The following is a 14,720-nucleotide window of genomic DNA, read 5'->3' as shown; positions in this document are numbered from 1 at the left end:
GGTAGAACTGGTAAAGCTAAAGAACGCACCTTAAGGTGATTTTGAGCAAGTAATTTAACCTTCAACTGCTCTAGAGGAGCTGGTCAGTGGTCAGCAGATACAACTTTGATTGAGCCTGTCCTCTTACAGAACAGTCAGCCTAAATGCTTCGACCTAAAAGAGAAAAATACAAATTCTCAAGTTGCAGAGTCATATATAGCTACAGGTCATTTATAGAACATTACTTTGAATGCACTTTACATATGCCAGTCTTAGTTGAAACTATGTTAGGTTTTACGTCCATTTCTGATTACTGACCAACTGTGTGTAAATGCATTTAATAACCATGTTATTGCACACTGTTATTCTCTAATTTTCTTTTCCCGTATCCCAATAACGTGGAATCTTTTTTTGTTGTAAAGGCAGTCGATAAAACATTTGGCACGCAAAGATGTTAAGGTACTGTTAAAGGAAAAGCATTGTGAAATGACCTTTGTTTTTGAGTTTTGAAAACATATTTAAAAAAAACTGCCATTAATTAATGTACTGTTATGGTGCAGAGTTTGGCATGGTGCCATGGTTTTTGATTACAGGAAAGATAATACAAAGTGGGCTTGGTGACAGAGTGAGTGGTTCTCACTGGTGGCAATGTGGTCTCATGAGAGTCAATCTTCCTATTCTGCTCAGCCCATTTAAATCTAATCCCTTAATGTTAATCTGTTCTAAAGTTCTGTGGGATCCCACTGGTGTAAAATCTGTGGCTAAAGTGTGAAATAGTGTAAGGGTTTGAGTGGTTAGGTTAATGTGCAACTGTAGCTGCAGCGTTTCTACAAAATAGATGCTATATAGTTCTTTTATAGCAAAGGTTGCACTCTATACAGGACCCAGGAGACACAAATTACTACATAAAACAGACACTGTAGACAACATCATCAACATTATATACATTATATTATATATTATTATATATAGATCACACAAAAGGCAAATGTAAAATTAATCATTTATAGCGAGAAAGTGGAAAAAAGCCAAAAAAGCAAAACAAGAAATTGCACGCTTAATTTGTCATGTATTATCACCTCTAATTTTTGGCACGACAAAGCAACGTATGTTACAACAATGGGATGACAAATGAGTCAAACAATAACTTTGATTGCAAAAGATTGAAAATTAACTTTCAGAATGTAAACCTAAAATAAATAATTGGTAGTGTCTTCAAAACATATGTCTGTTACATCCCTAGCAATGAAATACAATAAGTAAGTCTTTTCTATCCATAAAACATTGGCGTAGATTATATTTGTAATTACAATTGCTGAGTTTTACAGTTATATATTAACCCCTAACTGAGTACAAACCTGGCCAGTATTGCAAATACACCTGCTGGTAAATTAAGGTGGGGAGGGCTGGAGGGTGTGTTGGGGACATAGAAAGTCTGATAATTTATACACTGCCCACCTGGTTCCCCTTCATGCAGCATTTCTGAATGTGCCAGACAGAAAGCAGTGTACCATGTACTGCCTCAGCCAAGTTTTAAGTTCATCTCAGAAGGGGGTAAACAAATAGGAACGGGTCAAAAAGCAACATGAGCCAACTCTATTATACACATATATACTATTATAATACATACGAGCGAGTCGCTCGTATGTACTCCATCTTTAAAATACATTAGCCAAAGAGGGACATACCTCCGCCTTTCGCGCTTTTACACTCAGTGGCACCGTGACGAATGCCAGGGTGAGATTACACGTGACTGCTGGCAGATTTGAAAGCCTGTTGAAGATGGAGGATCACGCTGATAATTTACTAACATTAGCTTGCATTCTTTTGGAAACCTGATAGCTGATGTTAGCAATGAAATGGTACCAAAATAACGAAAAGGTAAAACTATTATTACACTGGAAGGAACACTCACGGACAAAGTCGTACTTCTTGGAATAATACGGACACCGTAGGAGTTAAGACGCGATCGGAATGGGAGGGGCTAGAAAGTAATATTCAGTTGGTTGTCATATACAATTTCACCGCTAGATGGGGAAATTCTTACACAGTGTAGCTTTAACACCACAACAATCACCAGGATTCCTCAAGCTGCCGCTCAATGGCACATAAGGTCAAGTGTATAGAAGTGTGAACGGTGCTGATGAGCCTTCATCTGCTACATGTTAAGGAGAGTCTCATACATAGAGTGTAATAATTTGGTGAAGAAACAGAGGCAGTTACTTAGATTGAGTAATCTGGTGGTAATGGATTGAACACGTAAAAGCTTTTATTTACAACCTGCACATGTCTCTTTACTACACAAACAGCAAACAAATCAGTTTGGTAATCCTTAAGTGCTTTGCACACACAAGATAGATATGTAAAATATAAATAAACTGAATAATCACACATGGTGTGCAACCACTATGCGTGATATACTATTTTAATGAAATACCTACGTGCCTACTTCTAGAAATGCCAGACTCTACTGTGTCTAATTCTGCATTCTTTACATTGCATTAGGCGGAAAAATGGTACAAAATATGCAAAACGTATCGTTAACTGTACAAGCCAATGTGTGTCCTGCCGCTAAATTTACCTCCAGGAGCAGTCAACTAGAGTTCAGTGACGAAAGCATTTGAACCTAACTCTACTGCCAAAGTAAACTGGCCCTGAAACTCCTCCAGGCCAAAAGCTGTTATATTTACAAGGACATACTGTATGCCCATATAAAGTTGTTGAAAATACCAAATTTGGAAGGTTGACATTAACCTGAATCAAATGGGCTTAGATAACATGTCATAACACTTTGTAATATTTCAAAGTTTATCTATTACAGTGATTTGATAGTGGATCAAATGTGTATCACATTACTCTGAGGAAAGTTTGTCTTGGTGACCTTTATGAATTTGCCAAAACTGCTTTTTAAAAAGTTGACAAATTGCTAAGGATAAAACTGTTAACCTTGTGGCCAGATTATAGTACAAAGGTCAAATACCAATATTTTATCACCTTCACCCTTGGGCCACATATTCCCTTGACTTAAAAGGCAGCCTACCACAAACAGATGACTTGCTTATACCTAAAGCCAAAAAAAAACAAGGCTATGTTGAAACCTAGTATACGGCTGGACCGTGTATGATCGTGAAATACTTGTGTGTTGTCTACTGAAGTAGTGGTTTAAATACGTTTGAGACAGATAATTGAGGAGTGCTTTAATATAAAGAATTCAACAATATAATCATGCTATTTAAAAAAAAAAGAATCTGGATTACTCATCTAAAGTGTTACAGAGTAAATAATGTTACTTTGTTAAACAGACCACACCTAGGTTGCAACCAGAGTACAAAATTAGCACCATCCACCAGCCAAATGTTGGTAAAATATGCAAGTGGGTGGTAGATTTGCTTCACTCACCAGCCAAAACAATGTTAATCTGTTGAGGGCCTGGTAAAATATGAATAGTTACTGGCCATTTCCGACCAATGGTGTAACTTCATCACTCACTCACTCACTCAGCAACAGTCTTTCGCAGTCCAGCCAAAAATTCCCCTTGCGGTCAAGGGCGTAAATCCCAGGGGGGTCGGGGGGGTCAGGACCCCTCCCCATCTAATGGTTGTCCCCCCCTAGAAATATCATTAATACAATGCTGTGTATTGTAAATAACATAATGATGTATACTTAAAATATCTGTGTAAGTAGTAAAACAATACAAACCCCCAAAAATGCTTTTTAAGTTTAGAAACATTTTGAGTCCCCCCTCCCTTGCCTCACAGTGGTTTGGTCCACTGCCTGCTGTAAATTAGGATCTGCACTCAGTCACATCGGTAGTGACAAGAATGTAGTAAGTGGGCGGTTCAGTGCTATTTTATTCACATTAAACATCGGATGAAGTTGTTCTTTTCTCAAATAGAAATGATGCTGAGTAATTAACGAATTAGTCATGACAAAAAGTTCGCTATGTTAGTTTAATATAATGTAACGTTACCTAGCTTATTTAATAGCTTGTTGGATAGAAATGCACCCACTACAACTAACGTTACCACAGCGATAAACCTAACGTTATGTGTGTGATCTACAGTTGTGTTTTGCTGAATATGAAGTTAAGTGGCTGATCAGTTAAATATATATCCTCTGTCCCACAAGAAACCTAATATTTATGTGGAGGGCAAGATCATTTTAGAATTATAATATGGTGAACCTATGAAACTAACTCATATTTAGACATCTGACGTTAAAGATTTGTGTTGTTGTTAAAAATGACAGAGAAAAGACAGAAAGACCTGAGGAACAGGGAGACCAGGGACAGACAGGTGTAGAGTCTCAGGTAAGTGTGTTGAGCTTAGTTCATATTTTTGGAGGTGTGTGGCTGTCAGGGTGAGCAGATGAGCTTTACCAGTGGCTCACTAATTTACATTATGATCAGCTAATTTAACAAGTGTACAAAAGCGTTGTAATTCATTCATATGGGGAAATATTTTCAAAATAAGTCATTATGTTTTAAGGTATTTTTGTGGCTTGATTGTAAACAACTTAGAAATAAATACATGGTTTTAAAGAAGAATATTTTGGTCAACTTTGTCAGCTTTTTTATTGAATCAAGAGAAACGCTGAAAAGAAGGATAATGGTACAGTCTCCAAGCTACACTAATGATGGTATAAAGGCTTTCATCTGTGTACACATGTCCTCTACGAGTATAATTGTGGCTGTATTATTTGTGTCCTCTTCAAAAATTGCTCTTCAGAAATTTTGTTTATTGTCCCCCCCTACTGTTAGATCAGATTTACGCCCATGCTTGCTGTACTGTCTAGTGTGTATCAATGCATCTATCAATGGTATATGTAATTCAGTGTAAGAGGGAGGCACACAGTCTTGTCACTGAATTGTGTCCAAGTTCTTAGCGCACAGTACATTACACTGTCACTGCATCCTACTGCAACATCTTAACACTTGACAAAGGCTACGAGTAGGCTTAACATCATATTAACCATTTGATACAACTAAAAACTAGACCAACTTTTTTTTTTTACCTATGGAAAGTTAACCAAAAGCTTTGTGGCCTAACAAATACATGACTATCTCCCTGGTCTAAAGCACTGCCACGTCCTACTCATTGATGTCAGGATGGGTGAATCATATTTCCCTAACTGATCATTTATCTGGGGATTATTAATAATTATAGGGAGGTAATTAACACCCCATGCCCCCCTTCTGACTGCCTGGTATTCCCTCTTGAGCAGCCTATTTCTTTCAAGGCCAAGCCTATACATAGCCAGCCCTAATGATGAGATAGGGGCCACTTGTTCATCCTCACACTGACAGTGATAGAATTCAAGCTCTAATTCAATAAAATCACCAGGGCAACACAGAATCTGCGGACACGGAATTGTCTGCAGATTTTTAACAAATTAAAAAAAAACTCAGAATGTTAACACATCTACACCCCAAGCAGAAAAACTCAGATTTTCTTGGTGATTTACTGCTGAATACTGTAGACCGTTTTGGTCTGATAATCTCTAACAGTCTCGCTCTTTTGATTTATGTAAACCGTAATTTATAACTGACTCTTCTGATGTCATGTGTCTTGTATCTTTTTTTGGTCTGCCTGCCTCACGTGTGTGGCAGAGGTACTGTAAATTTAGAAAAAATTGTGTTCTGTCCCTGTCACCGTGTGGACAAAAGCAAAATGCCTTTGGGGTGACCACACGTGCTACAATCTCCCCTGGCCTCAGCTGTTGGTGCCGGCCTAACAGAACAGAGCAGAGTGGCTGTGTAAGACTTAAAACGGGTGGGTTTATGTGTCATTTAGATACCCCCACTTTTCAACTGCTAAACCTTGAGGGCAACATGCTTTCTATACATTCTCAAGGGCTTTTACCATAACGCTATATACTGCTTTATAAACAAGAGAGCTGTGGGGCGGCAGTAGCTCAGTCTGGAGGGTCGCCGGTTGAAGTCCCCGTACAGACCAAGCATGGTCTGTACCATGCTGGTCTCCACATGCTGGGCACTGTGGAGGTTAAAATAATAAATAAAAAATGTGTTCACTAAGGCCTAAATGATACTTTCGCATCCATGTAGGTAGGACAGTTTGTGAGACAAGTGACATGAAATTTTGTCATCTGCAAAATTGCGGACCGCATGTCCCCCCCGTGTACAAACTGTGTGACTTCGCTGACTGTACCTACAAGCCTGTCAACTGTGGAACATTTCCTTGTAGACCCTTGTATGTCCAAAACCTCCTCATTAACTTGGAAAGGTGGTAAAGCATACTGACTTATTGCATCCCAGCATGGTATACCAGATGCAACAGAATGAAACAGGGGGCACTGCAGAGGGTCACTTAGGCAGCCCAGAAGATCATCAGAACTCAACTACCAGCAGTCGGCGACAACTTTGAGGCCCGATGCTGAAGCAGGGCCACCAATATCACCCACCCTGCTCACCATGCCTCTTCAGGCTCCTACCATCTGGTAGGAGATTCAGGACAATACACGTCCAGAATTTAAATTGCTTCTTACATTCTTAGTGTTTGTTTTGATTGTTGTTGTTTAGCGAATACAAACACACTTTCGTTGTGATACTGTAAGACAGTAGTGTCAGTAATGACAATAAAGCCTCTTATGTCTTGTATGCAGAAAACTTCTCTCTGCTTAGAAAAATAACTAGCTCTGCTCAGAGAGGTAGACTCCAGGCTTAAATAATGGGTTGTTCCTGTGTTCTTCATAGCATTCTTTAACACTGTCCCCTTAGCTCAGCAAGGTCCCATGTGTATATGGTTTATAACATAGAAAAGTCAATGTTGTGCACTCACCTTAGACAGCAATGAAACAACCAAAACAAAGAGGTAAAATGTTTTTACTGTTAAGTAGCTCCTTTATGACAGTTGGTTTTGTGACAAAAAGTGACAAAAATCAGTTTGGTCAGTCAGTATGGGCTTTTGCACACTGTCTACATTGTCGACAAAAACAACTCTGTACTGTATCTGCCATGCAAAGTAGCAGCAACATTCAATCCTCCCTATTCCCTCCCTTCACTATCTCTTGAACAAATACCAAAAGCATCTGACTGATAACAATGAGCAGAGGCCTCTTACTCATGTTAGCCTAGTCAAAAGAAAATAGGACAGCAGTGGCAGTATTGACAAGATCTTAAAACAGTGCCTGACTCACTTATGACTCATGGAACCTAATGGGGGAATTAATAATGCTGTATTCAAGCAAAGTGCCCACGTACCCCAGCCTACCTACACTAGTACCTAGAGTACCTAATCAACAGAATGGTGAAAACTCAAGTGGACATTTTTGAGAAAGTATGTTTTTTTTCTTCTACGTAGTTAACTCCATCCTTATACTTTACTAAAAAAAACTTAAATTCGAGTACATTCATTTAAAATCTCTAGAAACAATAATTACATTTCATTGTGGAAAAAAGTTTTACAGAATTTACATATTTGTACATACAAAAACTAGAAAACACCACAACACATCCCACAAACACATGAAAACACAAAACCAAAGTCACTATGCACACACAGAGACAAACATACATACAAACACAAATTAATAAATTATTTATTCTTATCTCATCTAATCTAGTCTCATCTTAATGAGTCTTGCAGCCTGCTTCTAATATTTCCCAAGGGGCATTGCACTTCATTAGTTTCATATGAACAACCCTTTAAATTTAGATTGTGCTTACACCGAGACCTTTAAACTCTGCCAGCTCATATATTTAAGCATTAAGGACTGGGTAGTGATGAAGGACTAAGAACTTGATTCATTTTCTCCTGTAGTTTGAGCTAAGGTCAATTCCTGCTACATCATCACATACCCTTCACCATACATAGAGATTGGCATGGTTTTATTTCAGTTAGCCTAATAGCTGGTTGGATTTGCATTGAGAGATGATCTTATGGAAAGTACCCCATGCCAATCTTTAGGTATGGCGAAGGGTATGTGATGATGTGGGGCTATTTCAATTCCAAAGGCCAAGGGAACTTTATCAGGATGCATAGTATCCTGGATCCATGAAATAACTGGCCTTTAAAAATAAGAATCTGCCTGCCTCTATGGGAATTTAACATAGGGGTGTACTTACTTATGCCCCCTGTATTGCAAGGAAGAACATTTATTTATTTACCATACATTATTCATTCACAGAGAAAATTGGGGTCCTTAAAGGTTGGATCTTTCCTCATTTTTTAATTAAGGCATTAAGATCAATTTCCAAAAGATGATTTTTTTTTATTCCTCTTTTTAGTCAACTTTAGCAGAGGTTCATAAACTTATGAGCACCACTGTAGTTAGCCCTGCTAAGTCTACCAATTCAACACCTGCAAACCCCCTTCCACTAGGACATAATAATACTGTATGCTGCAGAATCAGAACCACAGAGAAAAATATACAGTACAGTTAGATATTTGGTGAAGTTTACGAATGAATTTTGACATCCCGGGGTTGTACAATTTCTGGCGTAACAGTAAAATGAAAGCCAAATGACAACTTTTCTTCAAACTGTTCTTTGATGTTTACAATAATACAACAAACCAACCGAAACCAACCAACCAATCCATACAGAAGAGTTACATAGTGTGCTGATGTTTTTTATAAACATATTTTACAGATCGTATGCTAAAATGGTTTAAGAATATGCATTTAACAGTTTTGGCAATGGAATCATGGCGTGGAACGATTCAGTCAGAAGGTACAAGAACTAGATGTCTTTAAAATTAGAAGTGCAAGTGTGTTGTTGTTGTTGTTGTGCTGAGTTACAAGTTTATGTTTTTCTGTTATAATGTCACTTTAAATTAGACACAGAGAGGTGTATGTACCTGCCACTAGAATTTCATTTGGGCAAATAAATTGGAGGGAATGGTACTTTTTTTTTCTCACGGCACAATGTTGTGATTTAGGCTGATATCATGGGTGTTTTTTACATAACAATCTTATGCTGATTTACTAATGTACAGGATGCACCTAGACTTGACTTATGTCACCACTTAAGAAGACTGGCCTCAGAGGCCCCTGCTTGGTGCCATGCAACTGTCAGCCATTTAACATCAAGATTAGCCACAGTTGCTGCCACGTGTCAACACAGCAATGAACACATGCTTAAGGTAGTGATGGTGGTGGTGGGGGGGGGGAGATGGTAGTAAGACTACAGGAGATGACAATAAATAGACACTTTCTGTTGGCAAATTGAGAGAAAACTCTTCTCACCTACAAGTGAGGCCAGGGCATAACTATTCTCTTGCTTCTGTACTTAACTGCTGCTGAAGAAGAAATAACGTCTAGTCTCTGTGAGGGGTTAATGTAAATATCACAAAAATCCTCCTAATGGTATTTCAAAATTTAGATTACATTTTAATTGTGTAGGAGGCAATAGACACATTGACCATTGTTCATACACTGCCTTTCCTTTTCGTACAACCACCTAGCCTGTATAGGGGAATTCTGAACCACAGCTGAGTTGCAGGATTACGAAAAGAAACGTGTCTGAAATCCTGTGTCTGTTCCTTGTCTGAAACAACAAATTAAAATACTCACTGCATTTATTTTACTCAGCCTTGTTCAAACAAATTCCATGGATTTCAAAGGAGACCCGCAATGTCACAGAGCTGTAAAGCCAGCTTCCTAATCAATCGCCACATCTAAGTCTAGACAAGCTTTTGGGTAGAGCCATATGAGGTGCAAGAAAGCCCGCCAGATTAGCTCTTGTTAATGACCTTCAGTGGGACAGGAAACTCTCACTTCACCAGTCTGTTTAAGTTAGGGCCTACCTTTGGTGTTTCTTCTAATATTTTGAAATATTTCATCACATGAACAGACAGAGATAATGGGTAGATGAATAGATCACAGGTCAGTTACAGAACAAAACAAAAACATGCAAAATCACACCTGCCGCTATAGGCAGAAAAATCCTTTTTCATAACAAACCTAAAGGTGCAAGATTCAGCTAAACAAATTATTGGCTTAAGAACGTAGAATAGAGTAACTGCACAAAATAAATTGCTTGTTTCCATAAAATCAGTGACAATGCCACCAGTTTTTGTTTTCAGTCAGCCATGGTTAAATATGAAATTCGATTTTTTTTTTTTTTTAAATACAAAAAAATACTAGGGGTGGGGTAAAGAAATGGGAGATAAATGTCTTCTTTTTGTAATATGGGAATTACTCAGTCATTACTTAGCTATCTGTTCTAATGCTTTTGAAATTGACACAGGAGTGTTTTTCCAACGTGCCACAAAAAAGGCAACATAACATCTAAAGGATTTATTTTATAGTACTTTACAGCAAAACGTTCTCGCTTTACAATCTTGAGTGTCAGTATGGCAATATAACAACATTTGGTACCTTCAGGATTATGTCATTAAATGTAGGCTGCAGCTCTGCTGGCTTAACAGTTCAAGAAAAAACTCCCCCCCGCAAACAAAAAGCGTGGCCCCCAATAAAGCAGAATAAATGACAGGAAAGCACAACTCAGTCGGATTTACCTTTCCAGTGGCATTTTCCCACGTCAGTGTGCTGCTGAAGAGCTGCAGGGACTGTGGTACAAGGTAAAATTTGCTTAGACAACTTTCCCTTCTGTGACATGCTGCCAGAGTGATATAGAGCCAGCAGGTGGGAAAGAGCGGTAAGATGAGGAACGTGAAATAGCAAAAAGAGGGAATGGATGAATGTTAATGTGAAAATGTAGAGACAATACATGTTAACCATGCTTAACTAATCTTTTTGACCACAAATCTGTTGAAGAACAATCCATCATAAAGACTTCATCACCAAACCAAAGGAAAAACAAGACTATAACTCTAGCTACGTGGATCTTTCAGTACCATCATAATTCATCATATCACTTGTCTCTGACTAGTTTCTACTGTTGAACTTGCTTGCCTGGGTCCACAATACAGAGCTACATTAAAAGGCCAGTAGATTGACTTGCTATTGTCTTAGATTGTCTAGCTTTAACCATACGACTTTCACTGTTAATTATGCACAAGTGTAGACGGTGGTTCACATTCTTAACAGTCACAGAAAGTCCGCTAAGTCTAGACGGACATGCATGCTAAAGCATAGGCCAATGCATCATACCTACCTTAGGAAAGACACATAGAGTACCTTTTTAGATCATTTTATTTTATCATGTTAGAGCTATATAAGGAGTTAAAAGTAAGTAGTTCTAACTTGAAGTAAGTAAAAAGTAAGTAGTACTACCGTGTATTTTACCCTGGCCTTATGTTATCTGCATTTCAACCTGAGCTTAAAGCTTTGTACTATGGATTTTTACTTATTGTTATATTAATTATACAAAATATATACATACAGGAATGAATGCAACTGACAACTTGGTCTTAATATTTGATGGCCTGTTCAGAGAATGACCAACAAATGGCAGGTTTGTATATCACTTAAGAGCAAAACCTAAGAATTTAAGACCACAACTTTTATCCTGTAACAGTATCACTGAAAAAACCCTGACGGGTGTTGAAACGGCAACTATGATTACATCAAAACTCTGACTCAAACAGAACAAACAAGGTCCTTTACACAAGGTTATTTACTAGAAAAGAGAGGATTTAAGAGAGATTGATAAGAGATTGTTAAAAAAAGAAAAATATATAGGAAGCTTGTCCCTCCAAGCGATCTGCTATTGAACTGTTTATGTTCAATTGAGCTACTCCCTCTGGGCCTATTTGATTAATTATATTGGTTTGTTATATCCAAATGTGATATTGTTCGACTATGTGTTTCTATTATTGTTATACAATGTTCTGTTAATGTTGTTTTGTTTGTTAGATTATTTTAATTGTCTTTTTCTATCTACAACATCTATCAATGTTGGAGGATTGTCCAAGGTGGGGGATCTCTCTTGGAGTAGCCGAGTTTCTCCCTTTAAAAAAAAACCCGTTTTTCTCATTAGACTTTTTTAGGGAGTTTTGCTTAGAAAGCTTGGTCTGGGCCAGGAACCATTGTTAACGTGGGCCTAATAATATTGGGCTATATAAATAAACCTCACTTAATAAGAAAGTGAAAAACGTGTAGGATAATTAATCATTAAATAAAGTAATAAATCTATTACCAGTAGGATAATTCAATGTTGTGCTTTCTTGCATAAAGCCGAGCTGCATTCCTAATCCATTACATTTTGGAATTTGAAATTCTTGAAAACAAGAAAGGTCAAAGGATAGAGGGTGTCGTATGCAGTACAGATTGTAAAGCCCCTTACAGGAAAAAAAAAAAAGAATTGTGATGGGCAATTTAAAATAAAATTGACTTGATTTTATGTAACTAACTACATTGTAAATCTTAAGTATTTTCAATGTAAAGCCAATCAATTCAATTGAGTGTAACTGTATTAAGTATATTCTGTAACAGTTCAGCAATTAGAGTGAAATGGAAACAGACAGATGTGCAATTATAATAGCATAAACATGGAATTTGGTGTATATGGCTTTGAGCAGTTGTGCATTAACAGACCAAAAACATTTCGTAAACAAAATCTTAGAAAACCCTGCTGGATATCAGGTGTGGCGGCACATCCTTAATGAGGTGATGATCTAAAATAAGCAGCAGACTGAAAATCCATGTATGGACTGCTGTACCCTTTTACTTTGTCGCTTAGCATGTAATCTAATTAAATGATGCCACAACAACACAAAATACACACTCGCAATTATTCATTATCACTCCTATGTCCATGACACATTTTTGACCAATAAAGCCAGCTTCCAGGGCATTGAGGAGCATCCAGTATACATTAAACCACACAGTAAGGCTGCAACGGACTACACTGTCTTAAACGGTGACAATCTGATGTTCAATCTTTTTTCAGTCCATTACTGCTGTAATGTGGACAATACTAATTCATAAAGAAAAAAAGAAACAATTCAGTCCGCACTTAATACACAAAGCTGCAAAGCACATTTTTGTTGCATTGCAAATTAGCTGTGACATATGTCAACTTTTTTATTACCTCACCCAGTGCTGAAATACAGCTATATAGCGAAACTGACAGACTGAATGTAGGGCCTTGACATGTTTTCACAGCCTGACTTAAATGACTTCAGCAGATGCATTTTTGTTTTAGACACATTGCATTGTAATTTCCCAATTCTGAATTAACAATTTTTTTTTTTTAAATGTCACCAAAATTTAAGTCTCACAGATAAGATTGAATCTTACAGGAATTAGAAGAATTTGGTCATTTTTTTGTATGCAGTACACAGTAAAAAACTTATTTTGTATCATTTTAATGTAACTAGCAGAAACAGATTTGTATTGATAACCACATTCACTTAAAAGATTGCTTGTGTTTAACTACTACTGTGGTGAAAGATGCCGATAAAAAAAAAAAAGATAACATAGCAGCAAGTAGTTTAGCTAATTATATTAAATAAACAAGCATTAAACATTTTTAAACCTTATGTGATCAGTGTTAAAAAAATATGTGCTTGTGACATTTTTGTATTAATATAGCTTTTAAAATTATATTTTATTCTCCTTGATGTACACAATACATATAATAGTTGTACAAATGTAAGATAAGATTCAACTTTGCACCCTGTCCCAAATTTGTTTCTTTGTAAAACGCCAACCAAAGATTTGATTTTGTGGCAGATAAAGTTAAGAACATGAGTTGTTTTAAAAAGAATTTAAAGCAAATTGACATTTTCTGTTTAAATAAAACCTAGTCCCATTTTTTTGTCTTAAGTACGTAATACAAGAAACAAATTAACAGTTAATTGTGCAACATTAGTTAGTTGCAAGGATGTATATGTATAATAGTGTATAATACAAATTACTACAATGATTGTCTCTCACCTATATTGAGAAGTCAGGCTAGTCTTTACCTAAACACAAACACCTTTATGCTATGTACAACTTCACATTAATCTAACTTTAAATAAAAACCCATACTACTTTATGAGAAATATCCAAATACTTAGTTACGAGACAAACTGCAGATTGTAGTTTTATTGATATGTAATTCAGACCAGACACACTGCGGGAGGTTTCATAAGGGCGGACATTCCAGCACATATATAATTCATCTTCCAGAAATACTTCCCCCCACCACAGCTACATTTGGAAGTTACAGTGTAATCACAAATACCATCATCCAAATCCCTGTGGAACATATCTTTTTTTTTTCCTACAGCCATGTGAGCACCAGGGATGTGCTTATACTGTATACACCTGCTGATTTTGTGGTGGACATAACTTTCTCTTACCTCTGCAAGAGTTCACTCGTTGTCTCGGGGGGGTATCCGCCACTTTGTCCTTTTCCCAGCATTTTTGTATGGCCTCTCTTGACACTGTCAGTGCTACTTGTCCGATCCCAAGCTTGCTGCATTGCCAAACAAACTCCCTAGCACCACCTGCAGCCTTAACCCCCCGAACCTCCCCAAACACTCCCTTCAAAAATAACTACCACAGCCCATAGACAGTAAGTCCTGCTCTGTTTTTCTCTCCCCTTACTGCATGGACAGATGACAGAGAGGCCAGCAGGAAGGAAAAGACCGGCTGCTGAGCTTTTCAGCAGGGGCTCTTCTACTCAGCTAGTCCTGATCGACAGCAGCAAAGGCAGCAAAGGCAGCAAAGCACCCTTTAGCCTCTTCTCTCCAACTCGCTTTCCCTATGAACTACGCAATGTATACCTACAAGACTTTCCTTCACTCTTCTCTCAAGTGTCAAAAGATGGGGGAATCAGATCAGAGCCTCTTCAAAGGCAAACAGGACGCTGACTGAGTGAAGTTTAA

General features: G+C 37.6%; 1 protein-coding gene across 1 annotated transcript in view; it reads right to left on the bottom strand.

The window, feature by feature from the left end:
* The window catches only part of rbm20 (RNA binding motif protein 20), a 54,447-nt gene extending 40,133 nt beyond the window's left edge, over nucleotides 1-14,314 (bottom strand). Inside the window, exon 1 of the mRNA XM_078268619.1 lies at nucleotides 14,193-14,314. Within this exon, the coding sequence (XP_078124745.1) occupies nucleotides 14,193-14,314 (122 nt within the window). The remainder of the gene's footprint in view (nucleotides 1-14,192) is intronic.
* Between the last annotated feature and the right edge of the window lie 406 nt (nucleotides 14,315-14,720).

This window comes from Sander vitreus, chromosome 2 (genome assembly GCF_031162955.1).
Source record: "Sander vitreus isolate 19-12246 chromosome 2, sanVit1, whole genome shotgun sequence".
Classification (NCBI taxonomy): Eukaryota; Metazoa; Chordata; class Actinopteri; order Perciformes; family Percidae; genus Sander; species Sander vitreus.
Note: the sequence above shows the minus strand (reverse complement) of the source record. Positions and strands in the feature narration are given on the sequence as shown.